At 43.9% G+C, this 14,670-nt stretch overlaps 1 protein-coding gene across 1 annotated transcript; it reads left to right on the forward strand.

Annotated features, from left to right (window-relative positions):
- Window positions 1-10,856: 10,856 nt before the first annotated feature.
- On the forward strand, window positions 10,857-13,327 carry LOC310792468 (uncharacterized protein; the record flags this gene model as incomplete). Its single annotated transcript, XM_083654153.1, has 3 exons — window positions 10,857-11,668; window positions 12,242-13,225; window positions 13,267-13,327. The coding sequence occupies 3 exons, from the start codon at window positions 10,857-10,859 to the stop codon at window positions 13,325-13,327; spliced, it is 1,857 nt and encodes a 618-aa protein (XP_083510279.1).
- Between the last annotated feature and the right edge of the window lie 1,343 nt (window positions 13,328-14,670).

The following is a 14,670-nucleotide window of genomic DNA, read 5'->3' on the forward strand; positions in this document are numbered from 1 at the left end:
AACACCAAAGGCCTGAGCACTGACCTTCGTCTTCCTTCGTCTTCCTCACACCAGTAATGTCATAAATCTGTAATAGATAACATATCTGTAATATGTCATATATCTGTGATACAAACCATACATAAGTATCTGCAGCTGCATAAGGATATCTGATGATAATAATGGAATACATCAATTGTCTTCACTTCTCTTTTGTCCTGCTTTCATCAATGAATACATCCAATAACAAACACTCTAGTGATGGCTGTCAGAAATTTTTGTCAAGCTATTTAACACTTTTTTTTTTAAATTGTAGTGTTACTTACTTATTTACAGCACCTTTAACAAACTGTTCTATTTTTTGGAAGCTAAAATGTGACCAATCTCTTTCAGTTACTGTATTAAACTGTCTCCTTTTTCGTTTTGGCTGGGAAACCCTTTTTTTTTGGGTCCATTTGTTTAGTTTTATTTGACCTGGATTTGGAGATGTTAATTATTTCCTGTTTGTTCCTGTTTGGATAAAAGCTGCTTGAACTAGGGGAGGAGAATCTGGACGGAAGTTTATTATCATTAGTTATTGTATTCTTATCCTTATTATTATGATCATTATTATTATTATTTCTTAATCAGATTTTTGTTGAACTTATTATTATGATCATTATTATTATTATTTCTTAATCAGATTTTTGTTGAACTTGAACTTTTTTTTCTGGAAAAATTAATGGCAGATGAAATCCCTTGGTTCGTATGTTGTCCGCGGAAGAGGGCATGACTTTGGCACTCGATGAGGGAACAACAGTTCATGCATGTGATAGAAAATGAACATGTTGTGTCCAACAGAGGGTGCTGTTGGACCAGATGAGTTTTGAGGCTCCAAGCTGCCACATCAGCAGTTTAAACAGTTAAACTGCAGACTGGAGGAGAAATTTAAACCCCCAGTTCTCCTTACAGAGACAGGCTCGTTGGTCTAGGGGTATGATTCTCGCTTAGGGTGCGAGAGGTCCCGGGTTCAAATCCTGGACGAGCCCTGCTTTTTAACCTCTGGGGGGTCACAAACCAAAATATGGGTCAATACCAATGCAGACCAGAGGGATTCTTTCATATGTGACAAACATGCACATAGCAGCAACTTTCTGAACTACAGTAATGGTCTGAATGTGGGCCCCAGTGTGTGACACAAATAGACAATTTTAACTTTTGCTGAATTTAAACGGGAATAAAACATAACTTGTAAGTTGTAACTTTTGACTTATACAGTATTTAGCTTTGTTTCACACAAAACCTGTTCCTAGGTTTCACTCACATCATCACATGAGCTTCAGAAATCTGTAGGCCTTAACTAATAAACTGTTTGTTTAGTCTACTGTTGTGTATTTGAATTTGGCCCTGCACCTATAGGGTATGAATCCTGCATTATCTAACTGCCTTGTAATAAGACGGACCAAATAAATTGCATTGTAACATTTTCGGCGGAATGCTGACAAACAGACAAAAGGTTTACATGATGAAAACTTTGAAAATTAGAGAGAAAACGAACCCCTCGTTTTATGATTATGAAAATGAACATATTATCATAAGTAGAATAAATACACTGCATGCCACAACTTCATTGCAACATAATGATGGAGTCTCTCATTTGAAATGAATGAACTTCGGTTGCAGAGTAACACATTCAGGGACTCATTCATAAAACTCGGTGGCAACAGAATAGCTACCCAAAGTCTGTGACCGGGTAATTTTACTTAATTCATAAATGTACCTGTGAATTGGTAGACGGCACCACATTATGGCTCTATTATCCTCAGGTACCTGGGTGACAAACAAAACCAATATGTTAATAAATACTGTCCTATCCACACCTGTGTGCCAATGGAATTTGCAACTGAAATTAGGGCTGTGATAAACTGAATCATATCAGATGGAAACTGCTGTAAAAATGTTAAAATAAGACTAGAAACAAACAACACTGACACTGAAAATGAATCTATTTCTTAGGAACGCTTGCTAGCCGCAATTAGGGAATTAAGGATAGCCTGTCTGCGTGCACGCATGCACTCTCTCTCTCTCTCTCTCTCTCACACACACACACACACACACACACACACACACACAACCAGTGCGCCCATAGTTAATGGTTGAGGAGGGTCATTTTTGGATGAGTTTATGCTATGTCAAGGAGGGAAACTGCTCAGCATGCCTTTAGCATGTTGTGGGGATCTGACCAGCAGAGGGTGTTGTTTAACTAGATGAGCTTTGAGGCTCCAAGCTGCCACATCACTATAGCTAAAACAGTTTAACTGCAGGTCTGGATGAGACAGAGGAGGACATTTAAAGCCCCAGTTCTTCCTCTAGAGGCAGGCTCGTTGGTCTAGGGGTATGATTCTCGCTTAGGGTGCGAGAGGTCCTGGGTTCAAATCCCGGACGAGCCCTGCTTTTAACCTCTGGAGGTCAGGGGGTCACAGAAGTCAGAGGGACTTTCATCTGTGATGCCATGACAAAAACCCATGAAATCTGAAGTGAAAGCAAGCATTGCATACAGCTGAGCATGCTGCTTAAACTATACACATAACTTTAGGATCATATTATGTTCCTGTTTATGAATTTCTGACACTGATTAAAGTTAGACTGGACCAAATGTAGGAGAATACATTTATATAGTGCCGTATTGCAATAGGCTAGTAGTTAGTGTGCAGGATATTGTTTTTAATAGTTTGGCATTTGCACTGGTTTTAATAGAGCTCTTAGTATGACTATGCATATAGACGGTTTTAACTTGACAACAATAACAACTGTCACAACCCACCTGAATATCCGGTTTACTTCCTGTATATACATAGCTGAGTGCAGACTGATATTCGGTTCATATTAAATGTTAACGTTAGGCCGTGTCTCCGACAGACACAGTAACAACGTAGCCTCTTTCTGTCTTGTAGTAGTTAGTAGTAGTAGTAGTTGTTGTTGTTGTTGATAGTTGCCATAACAACCACCCGTCGGAAAGACGTGCACACGCTGGGTAGTAGGAAGCGTTGTTGTCTGGTCCAGAGCTAGCCTGAGAGGCTAATAAAAGCTACATGTCATGAGTAAGCTGACTATCAGTACGTTATTGCACGCATAGGCCTATCTTTATATTTAAACGTATAGCAAAAAAAACAATAGAAATAGAAGTAGGCTATGTCAGTGTTTTCCCCTGAACAGCTGAGAAAGTGGACACTGTAAATAGTTACAGTAGCACTGGGAAGCTGATACAATTCAGCTGGCGGTAGCTAATGCAACATTTAAGGATGCCAACCGCCATAAAACACAGAAGAAGAAGCTGAGAAAGAGGAAGTGCTGTGGGGTTGCAGCTGGTGAAAACCGTCTATATAGGAGAGAAGCCTGATGGAAAGTTGAGAAATGTGAGGTTAGACCATACTAATGCAGCACAGTGTGAGACACATCTCTGTGGTGGAAGAGGTCAGAGTTCAGGGGTCAGGGGTGAGATGATGGCATTTATTGCACATATTGAGCGCTTTTCCTCCAAGCTGCCACATCACCAACTCAAGCATTTTAATTGCAGGTCTGGACAAAACATGAAATTGAAAGTTCAGTAGGCATAGGCAGGCTAGTTGCCCTAGGGCTAGGCGGGCATATGTTTCTCACTTAGGGTGTGAGAGGCCCTGGGTTCAAATCCCGGACGAGCCCCTCTTTTAACCATTTAACGAGACTCAAGAGGTCACAGAGGGCAAATTGTGAAACCTTAAACGGAGGCAGAGACTGTTACATCAGGCCCTTAACTTTCTCTGGTGCGGAGGCTCCCAGTTCTCCCAGTCTGCTGCTGCCATTCTGTCCTCCACACAGATGGTTCACTCCAGACTGGTCTGCACTGGAACATAAAGAAAACACATGTCCAGTAAACAAATAACGTCACAGACGCCAAACCTGACTACCTTTTTGACAATATTCTATCAAAATTCTGTTTCAACTGCTGCTACAAATGATCAAGTGCTGTTTCCACTCGGTTTAATGGCTGAAACCACAAGTCAAACTTCTTATCTTTCTAGAGACATCTTGTTTTAATCATTCACTATAGCCGTTTCCTCACCAGAGTCTGGGAAGTGACGTTATTGCTGGTGAAAAAGCTGCGAGCTAAAATACCCAAAGCTGACCAGTCCTATCTGAACGTTTTACAGGGCCTTTCTTCTTCATGGTATATTCTTCTTCTGTGGTACCGTCGCCCAAGCGGCTCACTGCTACTTTCTCTTATCAAAGGCACTTTTATAAGGTATTTGGACCTTTTATCGTGCATATTTTAATATGAAACTTTACACATAGACTGTCAGATATCTGCGAATAGAAGGGACTTAACCCAAGAGGTTAATGGAAAATTAACCTCTTGAATAGCCCGCAAGGAAGGAGGAAGTACGTCACTCCTGTCCCCAAACAAAGGGGGTTGAATTTGGGTAAAAGTGGTCAGCTATGGCGTTAGTTCCATTAAATGAAATATACACATCTGAGTTTCTTCTTTTTCTTTTTCTTTGCTTTTTTATTTTTTATTTATCCTTTATTTAACCAGGTTAAAAACCCATTGAGATCAATGATCTCTTTCACAAAGGTGACCTGGTCGGCCGCCGAGAATAATTCTGCTAAACACCAGCTGATCCATTTCCCATTCATTGTGTATTGGGCTCAAACTCCGTTCGGGCATGAGCACGCAGGCCACGGTAGTTTTGCTTTTCGTTGCATCTCAGCTGTGGTCAAGATGGCGGAGGTTGGCAGGGAAACTCCTTTAGGAAATAACTACGTTAAGTAAGTAATTTATGATTCAATTTGTAATGATATAACATTTTATTGATTAGACTCATGTTGTTTTGACCTAGACAGCATCGCGCTGTGCATTGGCGTTAGTTAAGTCGCGTTAGTTAGGAGGGGAGGGGGGGGGGGGGCGAAAATATTTATTGGTAATGCTATCGTTTCACACAGTAGTGTAGTTAAGGGTAGTAGATAACATTAATGCTTTCAGATCGTCTGAAACGTTATTGGCATGTACAGTATGTAGCAGCTGGATCATTATGGGCAGTGTTGAGGTGCGTTTCTTTCTCAATAGCTTGTGGTTGGATTACAGTCATGTCTTTCTGTGTAACTAAAAAGAGTATCATCTGATTAGCATAACCCCTAGGTTGTTTACAGTATACAAACTGTACAGTATAGCAGACTGTACAGTTTGTAGTGCTAGCTTGTCTGCCTTTCTGTGTAACTAAAAAGAGTATCATCTGATTAGCATAACCCCTAGGTTGTTTACAGTATACAAACTGTACAGTGTAGCAGACTGTACAGTTTGTAGTGCTAGCTTGTCTGCCTTTCTGTGTAACTAAAAAGAGTATCATCTGATTAGCATAACCCCTAGGTTGTTTACAGTATACAAACTGTACAGTGTAGCAGACTGTACAGTTTGTAGTGCTAGCTTGTCTGCCTTTCTGTGTAACTAAAAAGAGTATCATCTGATTAGCATAACCCCTAGGTTGTTTACAGTATACAAACTGTACAGTGTAGCAGACTGTACAGTTTGTAGTGCTAGCTTGTCTGCCTTTCTGTGTAACTAAAAAGAGTATCATCTGATTAGCATAACCCCTAGGTTGTTTACAGTATACAAACTGTACAGTATAGCAGACTGTACAGTTTGTAGTGCTAGCTTGTCTGCCTTTCTGTGTAACTAAAAAGAGTATCATCTGATTAGCATAACCCCTAGGTTGTTTACAGTATACAAACTGTACAGTATAGCAGACTGTACAGTTTGTTATTATCTACTGAGACACACACACACACACACCTTCTGATATATCTGCCTGTGAAGAACAATCTTCATCTATACTGTGATATAACCAGACATAATCTTCAAAACAAATAAAGGTCTGGAAAATGTATGCAATATTTGATTTGAAAATGCCTGTGTTCAACACAAACACAATGTGGAACTCAGGCTATCAGAAGAATGCAAAACACAGTGCAACTTATTTTGTTTTTCTTCTCTTAAGATGTGCTGGAGTCATCTTTATGGCCTAAAAGCCATGTCCCTGGGGAGAATGAAAGTCTGCTTTCGAAAGGGGTCCTACGGCTTTTTGCGGCAGGATCCTTCGGAAGCAGCTAAAAAGATAAAAAATGACCGCTCTTTGCAAGATACGTCAGCACCAGTGAAAGAGGAGGTGGTCAAGAAGAATGCTTTTACGGTGGTCTTCCAGAGGGGAGGAGACTATACTGACCAAACTGAAGTACTGGCGGAGTATATTCTGCAGTTTGGGAAGTATAAAGGCAAGAGCTTCAAATGGCTCTTGGAAAATGATGTAGGCTATGTCATCTACCTCATCAGAAAAGTGGATCAAGAAACAAGAGCTGGCACCTTCTCAGGTGAGGGCCACAGCAAAGACAGCCTGTTGTCTTTCCTAGGATATGCCCAAACACATAAAGAAATCAATGACCTGCTGGCCTATGAAGCAAACAAGAATACTCCACCAGAACCTGTCATCTCAGAGGGAGACAATTTGGTTGGCTTTGGACGGTTTCCAAAGAGAACCTGGAAAGACGTGTGGGAGAACAGGGCTGATGGCTATGCATCATTCATCACGACCAAGAAGAACTGCCATGCAGGCACGCAGATGTACAAGCTGCAGAGGTACTTGCTCCAGCAACACCAAGAGGAAGCTGTAGTGACATCTGCTGCCACACCACCCTCTTCTCAACAACTCGGTCAGTTCATCAAATATATCCACAATAGTAAGCCTACATTCACAAATAGTACTTAAGATACATATTTAATGTGTTATTACATCTTTTAGACATGGATGATGATGAGGAGTTGGAGAAAGCAATGCTGAGCCTATCACCCTCAAAGTTGGGATGTGAGTAAATAGTTTTATTTATATTAAACTATGTATAAATGAAGACATGATCAACATCATTGAACTATATTAAACTAGGCATCTCACGCGCTCTGCATGCTCAATTCCTCGACTCGCCCGCCCTGCACCTAACCGAGCTGGCCCTGCAGCTGGCGTATGCAACTTGGCCGCAACTGTGGCCTTGCCCACAGCTCGGCTGCTGCATGGCCTTGCCTGCCCTATTGGCACACTGATGATGTCATCAGTGGGACTGATGTCCCACTAACTGATGAAAAACAAAAGGCTCAGACACAGACACAAACATATAATTCACATTCCAATACTACAACTTAGAATTTAGAGTTTCTTATCAGACACAGACTTGTCATTCCTACCAGCTGACAGCGGGGGGCGTGGTCGTCCTGTCAAATCTGACAGGACGACCAAGCCTCAGTAAACAATCAGCTGTTAAGACACATCATCTAGTGACGCCTCTGATGAAGACGGAAGTGTTACCATGGAAAAACATGCCAGGTAGGAATGACAAGTCTGTGTCTGATATATAAGAAACTCTAAGTTCTAGAGTAAGGTGCCTATGTGTTTGCAAGAAGTGTGCGTGGGATCCCACGCAAAGGGTCCATGAGAAGTCAGTTAGAGATTAATGTTTTAATGAATCAACTTTTATCCTCTTAATAATTTTTGGTTTAATATTCCTCTAGGTTCAGCAACACCTGCTGTCACAGGAGCTCCAGTTGTGTCTACAGGCAGAGGTTTCTTTCCTATCAGTCTTGAGGGACTGTTACTGATTTGTTTATTATTTTGGCCGTGTTCTGGCTGTGTGTTCATGTTCCATTTTTGTCTTGTGTTCTACTAAGATCAAAGGATCTTAGTATTTCAAACGTCGCGTAAAGGATTGGTGAGTTCACAGTTTGTATTTCTGAAGAATAGTGTTTGTTATAAAACACATACATAGTGTTGGGGAGGGAGACTAACTCTGATTTCCTTCCACAGTCCTGAGCACTCCAGAGGCAGCATTATCTAAACCAGGGGACACTTCCATATGTGTGCCTACTAGGGATGGGCTTTTCTAGCAAAAACACTATTCGAAATTCGCTGGCCAAAGTCGACTTTTAATCGAAATTCGAAAATAAAAATAAAAAAGTAAAAAAAATTAAAAATGTATTTTTTTTTTTTGGTGAGTGAAATGTTGCATTGTCTCCCCTGATTCTAAGTCTAAGGCTTTATTAATTAATAGAAAAAGCTTCTGCTGTGGATTTTTAGCTCAAACAAGCATTGCACCACTGAAGTAAAGAACATGTTACATGACATTGACATTTTCGAAAATAAAAAACAGTTTTGACAATCATGAGTGGTTCATTAAATATTTAGTAGGCTCAGGTCTGAGTGCCAAAGGGGTGCCAAAGTCACCCCCTCTCCCTCTTCATGGGATTTCATCCGCCATTCATTTTTCCATAAACCTTGCTTAAAATGCTTATAAAAATTGTTTTACTTGCTCAAACCAAGCGATTCGACTATACTTAGAATCAGGGGAGACAATGCAACATTTCACTCGCCAAAAAAAACAAAAAAAAACTTTTTTTTCTTTTCGAATTTCGACTTTCAATAATAAAAGTCGACCTTGATAATAACGATTATTCGAAAATTCGAAATTCGATGCCCATCCCTAGTGCCTACCTCCTTCTTACATGGTAAATATATTCATAATAATTACATCGGGTGCCCAAGACTCGAAATTTAATTATGTCATGGCTCTTGTTTAAATCCTCTAAGATGTATTTCAGTCAGGACCACTTTAGTCAAAAATAAAGCTTTTATTGATATTTGTACAAGTTATATTTGCCGGTATGGCTCTGTTCTGGAGGCTCATTGCCCAGAGCAGCAGCAACAATGACAACAGAAATGACATTGTTTAAGTCAGAGTGAGACAGCATGAAAGGAGGAGCTGGGGAGGAGGTGGCTTGCAAACGGCTTGCAGAGGAACCAGCAATGTTGACTGAAACAGATTTAAATAGGGCGCCCTGTTTGATTGTTTTTTTTTTTTTGCTCAACTGTTTGAGTTGAGCCAATTTAATGCACCAGCTGATGTGGGCTGTCACCCCACCAGGTCCTCCTGTCCAGGTTTCGAGGGGTCCTCCAAGAGCCAGAGAAAGCAAAGGAGAGGGAATTGGTGAACCTTCAGTCCCAGTGAAGACCACAGTACCTGTGCCGCCACAACTGCTGCAGGTGTTCCCTGAGCCCACTGAAACCTCGACTCAAAGTATGTAATTTAATCTTTACCAAGTGACCAAGGTCATAATATTCTGCAAAAAATGGATAGAGCTGATGGCTCAGCTGATGTGGGTTGGGTTTCGCATCAGCTCCTAATAAGCTGTGGGCTAGGTTTAAGCTGAGCTTGACCACATGGCCTGCCTGAACTAGTGCCATGCTCCATGTCACCCCACCAGATCCTCCTGTCCAGGTTTCGAGGGGTCCTCCAAGAGCCAGAGAAACCAAAGGAGAGGGAATTGGTGAACCTTCAGTGAAGATCATTGTTCCTGTGCCTCCACAACTGCGGCAGGTGTTCCCTGAGCCCACTGAAACATCGACTCAAAGTATGTTTTATTTAGAAGTTTATTTCAGGGACAACGTACAAAAATACATTAATCTATGAAGAGAAAATATGCATTGCACTAGATTATATATTATATACTAGATTTGTGGGGACTCTGATTCAAGCCAGGAGACAAAAGCAGGTTTAAACGCAATAAGCGTTGTTTTATTCAATCAAAATAAGGTTCCTCCCTTCTCGGGGAATGTCCGTGAAAGATAACTCAGGCGATAGGGGTTAGCCTGCGGCTCCGTAGTGGTGTTCTCCCCACCACGTAGCCCGGGCTCAGTTCCTCTTTTCTAATTGCTCCAATAACGTGCCTGTGGACGAGAGGAGAGAGGCTTGGTCAGGCAACATCAAATCACCACATGCCTATGTTTAGGGAGAGGATTGGGAAATGGACTTACCACCCGACAGCAAGGAGAGCTTCCTTCTGGAGGAAAACCGGCCACACAATGAGGTTCAGAGCGGCGTCTGTTTTTCTATGGCCCCTAATTGTGGGATCCGTTCCAGCCGTGCGCTCTGTTCCTAACAGCGCCCGGCTGCTAGCGGTCCCACTGATTCATCATGTAATTGGGGAAGTACCTATTATTGATGACGCGGCCTAGACACCGTTTCTGTCGGGATTCCCCGGCTCTGACGTCACTGTGGTGGCTGGTTGTCCTCCCGCTCTCACCTGTCAGGGGGTAGGTTGCCGAGACTCCACAGATTACTTATACAAAGAAACAAGAGGTCTTGTAACTGATTCACTAGCTTGTCCCCAGCATGTGATACAGTATGCCATGTGGAAGAGAATCATAGCGTGCATAAATGTATTGGCTGCATCTAAGGAGAGACAGTTTCTGATGTGTCTAAAATTAACTATGTTGTACTTTAATGGTTTAACCGTTTTTTTTTTTTTTTACATGTAATAGAATCTTTACCAAATGACCAAGGTCATAACAATATTCTGCAAAAAAAGGATTGAGATCAGTTAATGTAGCTGTTGTTTACATGTCGTTGAAGTTGTGATATCATTTGTGTTAGTTTAGGTGTCCTTAATGTTAAACAGTTGAGAACCATTGCACTATACAATACAGGCTGTAGCGGGTTTCACAATTTGAGTTTACTGTACTATACACTTTACTATTTTCTGTCTTATAGCAGTGGTCCCTGTCCCTCTACCTTTGCTTCCTCCGAGCTCTGACCAAGAGCTCCATCACTGGAAGTGTTCACAACAACAGAGAGTGTGGATGAAGACCGAGCTGGAGTCCTTGGGCCTGTGGCCAGGTTCCCATCCTGTTCGGCATCGTTTGAACATGGTGTCTCTATGGCGTCACCCACCTCAGCCAGAGCTCATTGACACCTTATCAGCTCTGCCTTCTGCCCAGTATTTCCAGCTGCATCCTTTTTTCATCTGGAAGCCTGAGAATCCCATTATGGAGAGGGTGAGGAACAACTACGTGCTACCATGTCTCCATGGCTGTGCTCAGCCGCAGATTGCCTCATCAGGTGTGGGAAGGCCACGCGTGATTGCTGGAATCGGTGGGCAGTATTACATCTTGTCCTCAAGGCTTTGCTGCAAAGCATGCCAAAAGCACTGGTTTGCAGACAATCCCCAGTGGCTGTGCAAGCTGCCCAAAAGATTCCAGAACATCCTACCAGCTGTCCTCACCTACAAGAAGGCAATCTGCAAGACCATCATGCATGAGCTCAGGCGAACAGGGAAGTCTCCAAGTGATATGGCGAACCAGATCACTGAAATGCTTCACCTGAAGTATGAGCAAGCACACTTGTCATATCTGCACAGCGTAGAGAACATGATGGATGGCGAGGCTGGACTTTATTCCCAGCAGACCATCACAGGCTTCATGAGAGGAAGCAATGAAGCTGCACCGTTTGGAAGCTACGATGACAGAGATGGGTGGTGTGGTGTGTCCTTGTCGGCTTTCTATTTAACAGACTGCCTCCTTCATGAGTTCCAGCGACAAGAAGCAGATATCAACCTCCTTCTCCAGGGTACGTTTGGCCAAGTACTTAGGTCTGACCACACACAGAAAATTGCCAGGAAGGTGACGTTGACATCAGGCACCATGTCATCCTATGCGGTCATGAATGAGAAGTGGATGATCATCTCCTGGGTGATGGTTCAGTCTGAGGCGGAGGCGTCACTGGAACCACTGTATGAAGGCCTTGCTCACAGGTACATCACTGCTGGAGTAAAGAAAGCCAGCTACCAGTGGATGGACAGGTATGCAATCTATTTATTTGTCATTCTGTCTTATTTTAATCCATTAATTAATGTTTTATCATTTTCAATATTATTTCAATCCATTCTTTAATGTAATGTCATGTTATATGTTATGTTAAATCCATCTTATTTAAATCCCCCCCCCCCCCCCCCCCCCCCTCTGTCTCTCTATTTCTCTCTTGTCGTCAAGGCGAGGGGTTTTGACCCACGGTGGTTAGTTTTATGTTCACTAAACCCACAGTGGTTTACCTGCTTTTGAGATCTGCACTTGCTATTCTCTTTCTTTCTCCCTCCCTCCCTCTCCCTCTTCACACGTCCTCATCCCAGCGACTCCAGAACCTAGTACAGAACTATAGGCTACTCGTCTGCAGTTGTCTGTGTGCGTCTCCTGTCTGGACTATAAAACAAAGCAAGCCTACAGTATACTCGTCCATGGTGTCCAAAATTGAGGGTCTTGGGGAAAAGGAGGGGGAGGATTGTGATTGTGTTTGTGTTGCATTTACCTTTGTTTGTGTGTGTGTGTGTGTGTGTGTGTGTGTGTGTGTGTGTGTGTGTTGTATTGTATTCTTTCAGGGACTGTTGCGCTGCCTTCAAGGTGTTGGACCCAAAGCCAAATGACCACTTATCCTGGGACTCCTGGAGGACCACTGAGGCCATAGTTTCAGATTCAACTTGCGGCAATTTGGCCAACACCTGCGCGTCACGAAAACAGTTTAATGAGGACATTGTGGTGAAGCTGGACTTATTCCACTGCATGCAGCGGTTGACCAGAGGCTGTGTCTCAGAGCACCACCCACTCTACAGCTCCTTCTGTCAGTTCCTCTCTGCAGCATTTACAGTGGTGGACCAGAGTGACCTGCAGAAGTTGAAGGAGGCCTACACCTTCTGCAGGATTGCGCGAGCTGTACCCAACACACAGCACATCCGTGAGCACTGCAGAATGAAAATCCCACCCCCACGGGAACTGGTACAGAGAGTGGAAGATGTCCTTAGGCGTTTCCACCTTGCCAAGGACCACAACGACATCCCCCTCTTCAAGCCCTCTATGTTAAAGACCTGGAGGATTCAGCGGGTCCACATGTTGAGAGGCTGCCTCACCGACCCAGAGTTGGAGGATGCATTCCTGTACCGGTATGGGGGCACGCTGCAACTCAATCATGTCCCAGGAGAGGCGGCTGCCGTGCCCATTTGGATTCCTGTCAGAGGCACCTCTCAGCAGGAAGGGTATCACTTCCACCAAGCTAAGTGGGTGACTGGTAACAAAGTCTCTCCTGAATTATTCCAGGCACAGGGAATAACAGGTGTCGCACGGTGGAATTACCAGAGACTGGTGGACCTCAAACAACCAGATGTGGTCTTACCTGCAATGTTTGATCCAGTGCTAATAGCAGAGCTGAATGCTGCCTCTGTGAAGGTTACTGGGCATCCCAAATACCCAGCCCTGCTGGTCTCCAACAGAGACACTGGAGAGAAATTTGGTCTCCAGTACCACGAGCCCGGTTGCAGCCCGGTTCCCATTGACTGGGATAAACACAGGTCTCTGAAACAGAAGGACATGTCCGTGTTCATGACCCCTCTTCTCCTTGACACTGATCAAGCCCAGCCTGCTTTGCTTCTGCCTGGCCTGCCTCCACCACAGCCTGCTCTGCTTCCACCTAGAGATGAAACGGTATGAAAATGTCATATCACGACTATAGTGAATGATGAAAGTTTTATTTTGAAAACTCAGGCGTGCAGCCTGCATCTGGTAGACTGTTGCTAACGTTGGTTGAGGGACAGTGTTTTTCAAAGCGCTGTAACCAAAGTTTGGTTTTATAGATAACTAGCTCGGCCACTGCGCGGCCTCGCCTGTCCTGCAGCTCGCCGAGCTGGCCCTGCAACTCGCATTCGCAGCTGCCTGCAGCTCGGCTGCTGTGTGGCCTTGCCTGCCCTATTGGCGTGCGCACAATGTCTCCCTCTCTCTCCCTCAAGCTCTCTACCCCTCTCTTCTCTCTCCCTCCATCTCCTCCTCTCCCTCTCCCCTCAGTCTCTCTTGTGACTTTGTGTGTGTGTGACTGAATTGATGATGTCTTCAGTGGGACAGACAGAGAAACAGAGAGACAGACAGAGCTCTAGCTCCCATTTATTTTAAACCGTAATACTATTATCTGGAAATGTATCACAGTTTATCAGTGCTAATCATTTCATCCCTACTTCCACCACAGCCTGGCCTACTTCCACCACAGCCTGGCCTGCTTCCACCACAGCCTGGCCTGCTTCCACCACAGCCTGGCCTGCTTCCACCACAGCCTGGCCTGCTTCCACCACAGCCTGGCCTGCTTCCACCACAGCCTGGCCTGCTTCCACCACAGCCTGGCCTGCTTCCACCACAGCCTGGCCTGCTTCCACCACAGCCTGGCCTGCTTCCACCACAGCCTGGCCTGCTTCCACCACAGCCTGGCCTGCTTCCACCACAGCCACCTCAGCCCCAACGAAAGAGGACGAAGACATGCCTCTCATGTGGCCAACCCAAGTCGCGCTATGAAGGTGATGGCTCCTCTATTCACTTTTTCTACCAGGGTGGACAAGTTAGATACTTTTATTGCTCATCCAAAGTGTACAACATTTACAGAGCAGAGGGTCTCACAAACCCAAAAATGTCCTTTCAGGAGTTCTTCCAAACTCCCTTCTTTCAGAGAGAAATTGAGGCAACAAAGCAGAGAGTTGAGGAACACCAAAAAAAGAGGAAACGCACAGAAGAACCTCCAGAAGAACCTCCGAAAGGACCTTTATGCAGATTCTGCCGCATGGCATTAAAACAAGGCCCTAATAGTCCACACGTACACATTGTATTCCCAGGCGTGGCAGGGAAATATGTTTATTGCCCTGAAAAGGTATTCTCTATATACCAACCTCAGGGCATGAGAGAGAAGATGACCTGGCGGGAGTTCCATGCCTCTGCTTTTTATGAAACAGAAAAACAGAGATGGGTTGCTGGGAAAGGAAAGTGACACATCAACCTA

This window comes from Poromitra crassiceps, assembly GCF_964638095.1.
Source record: "Poromitra crassiceps genome assembly, chromosome: 18".
NCBI classification, from domain to species: Eukaryota; Metazoa; Chordata; class Actinopteri; order Beryciformes; family Melamphaidae; genus Poromitra; species Poromitra crassiceps.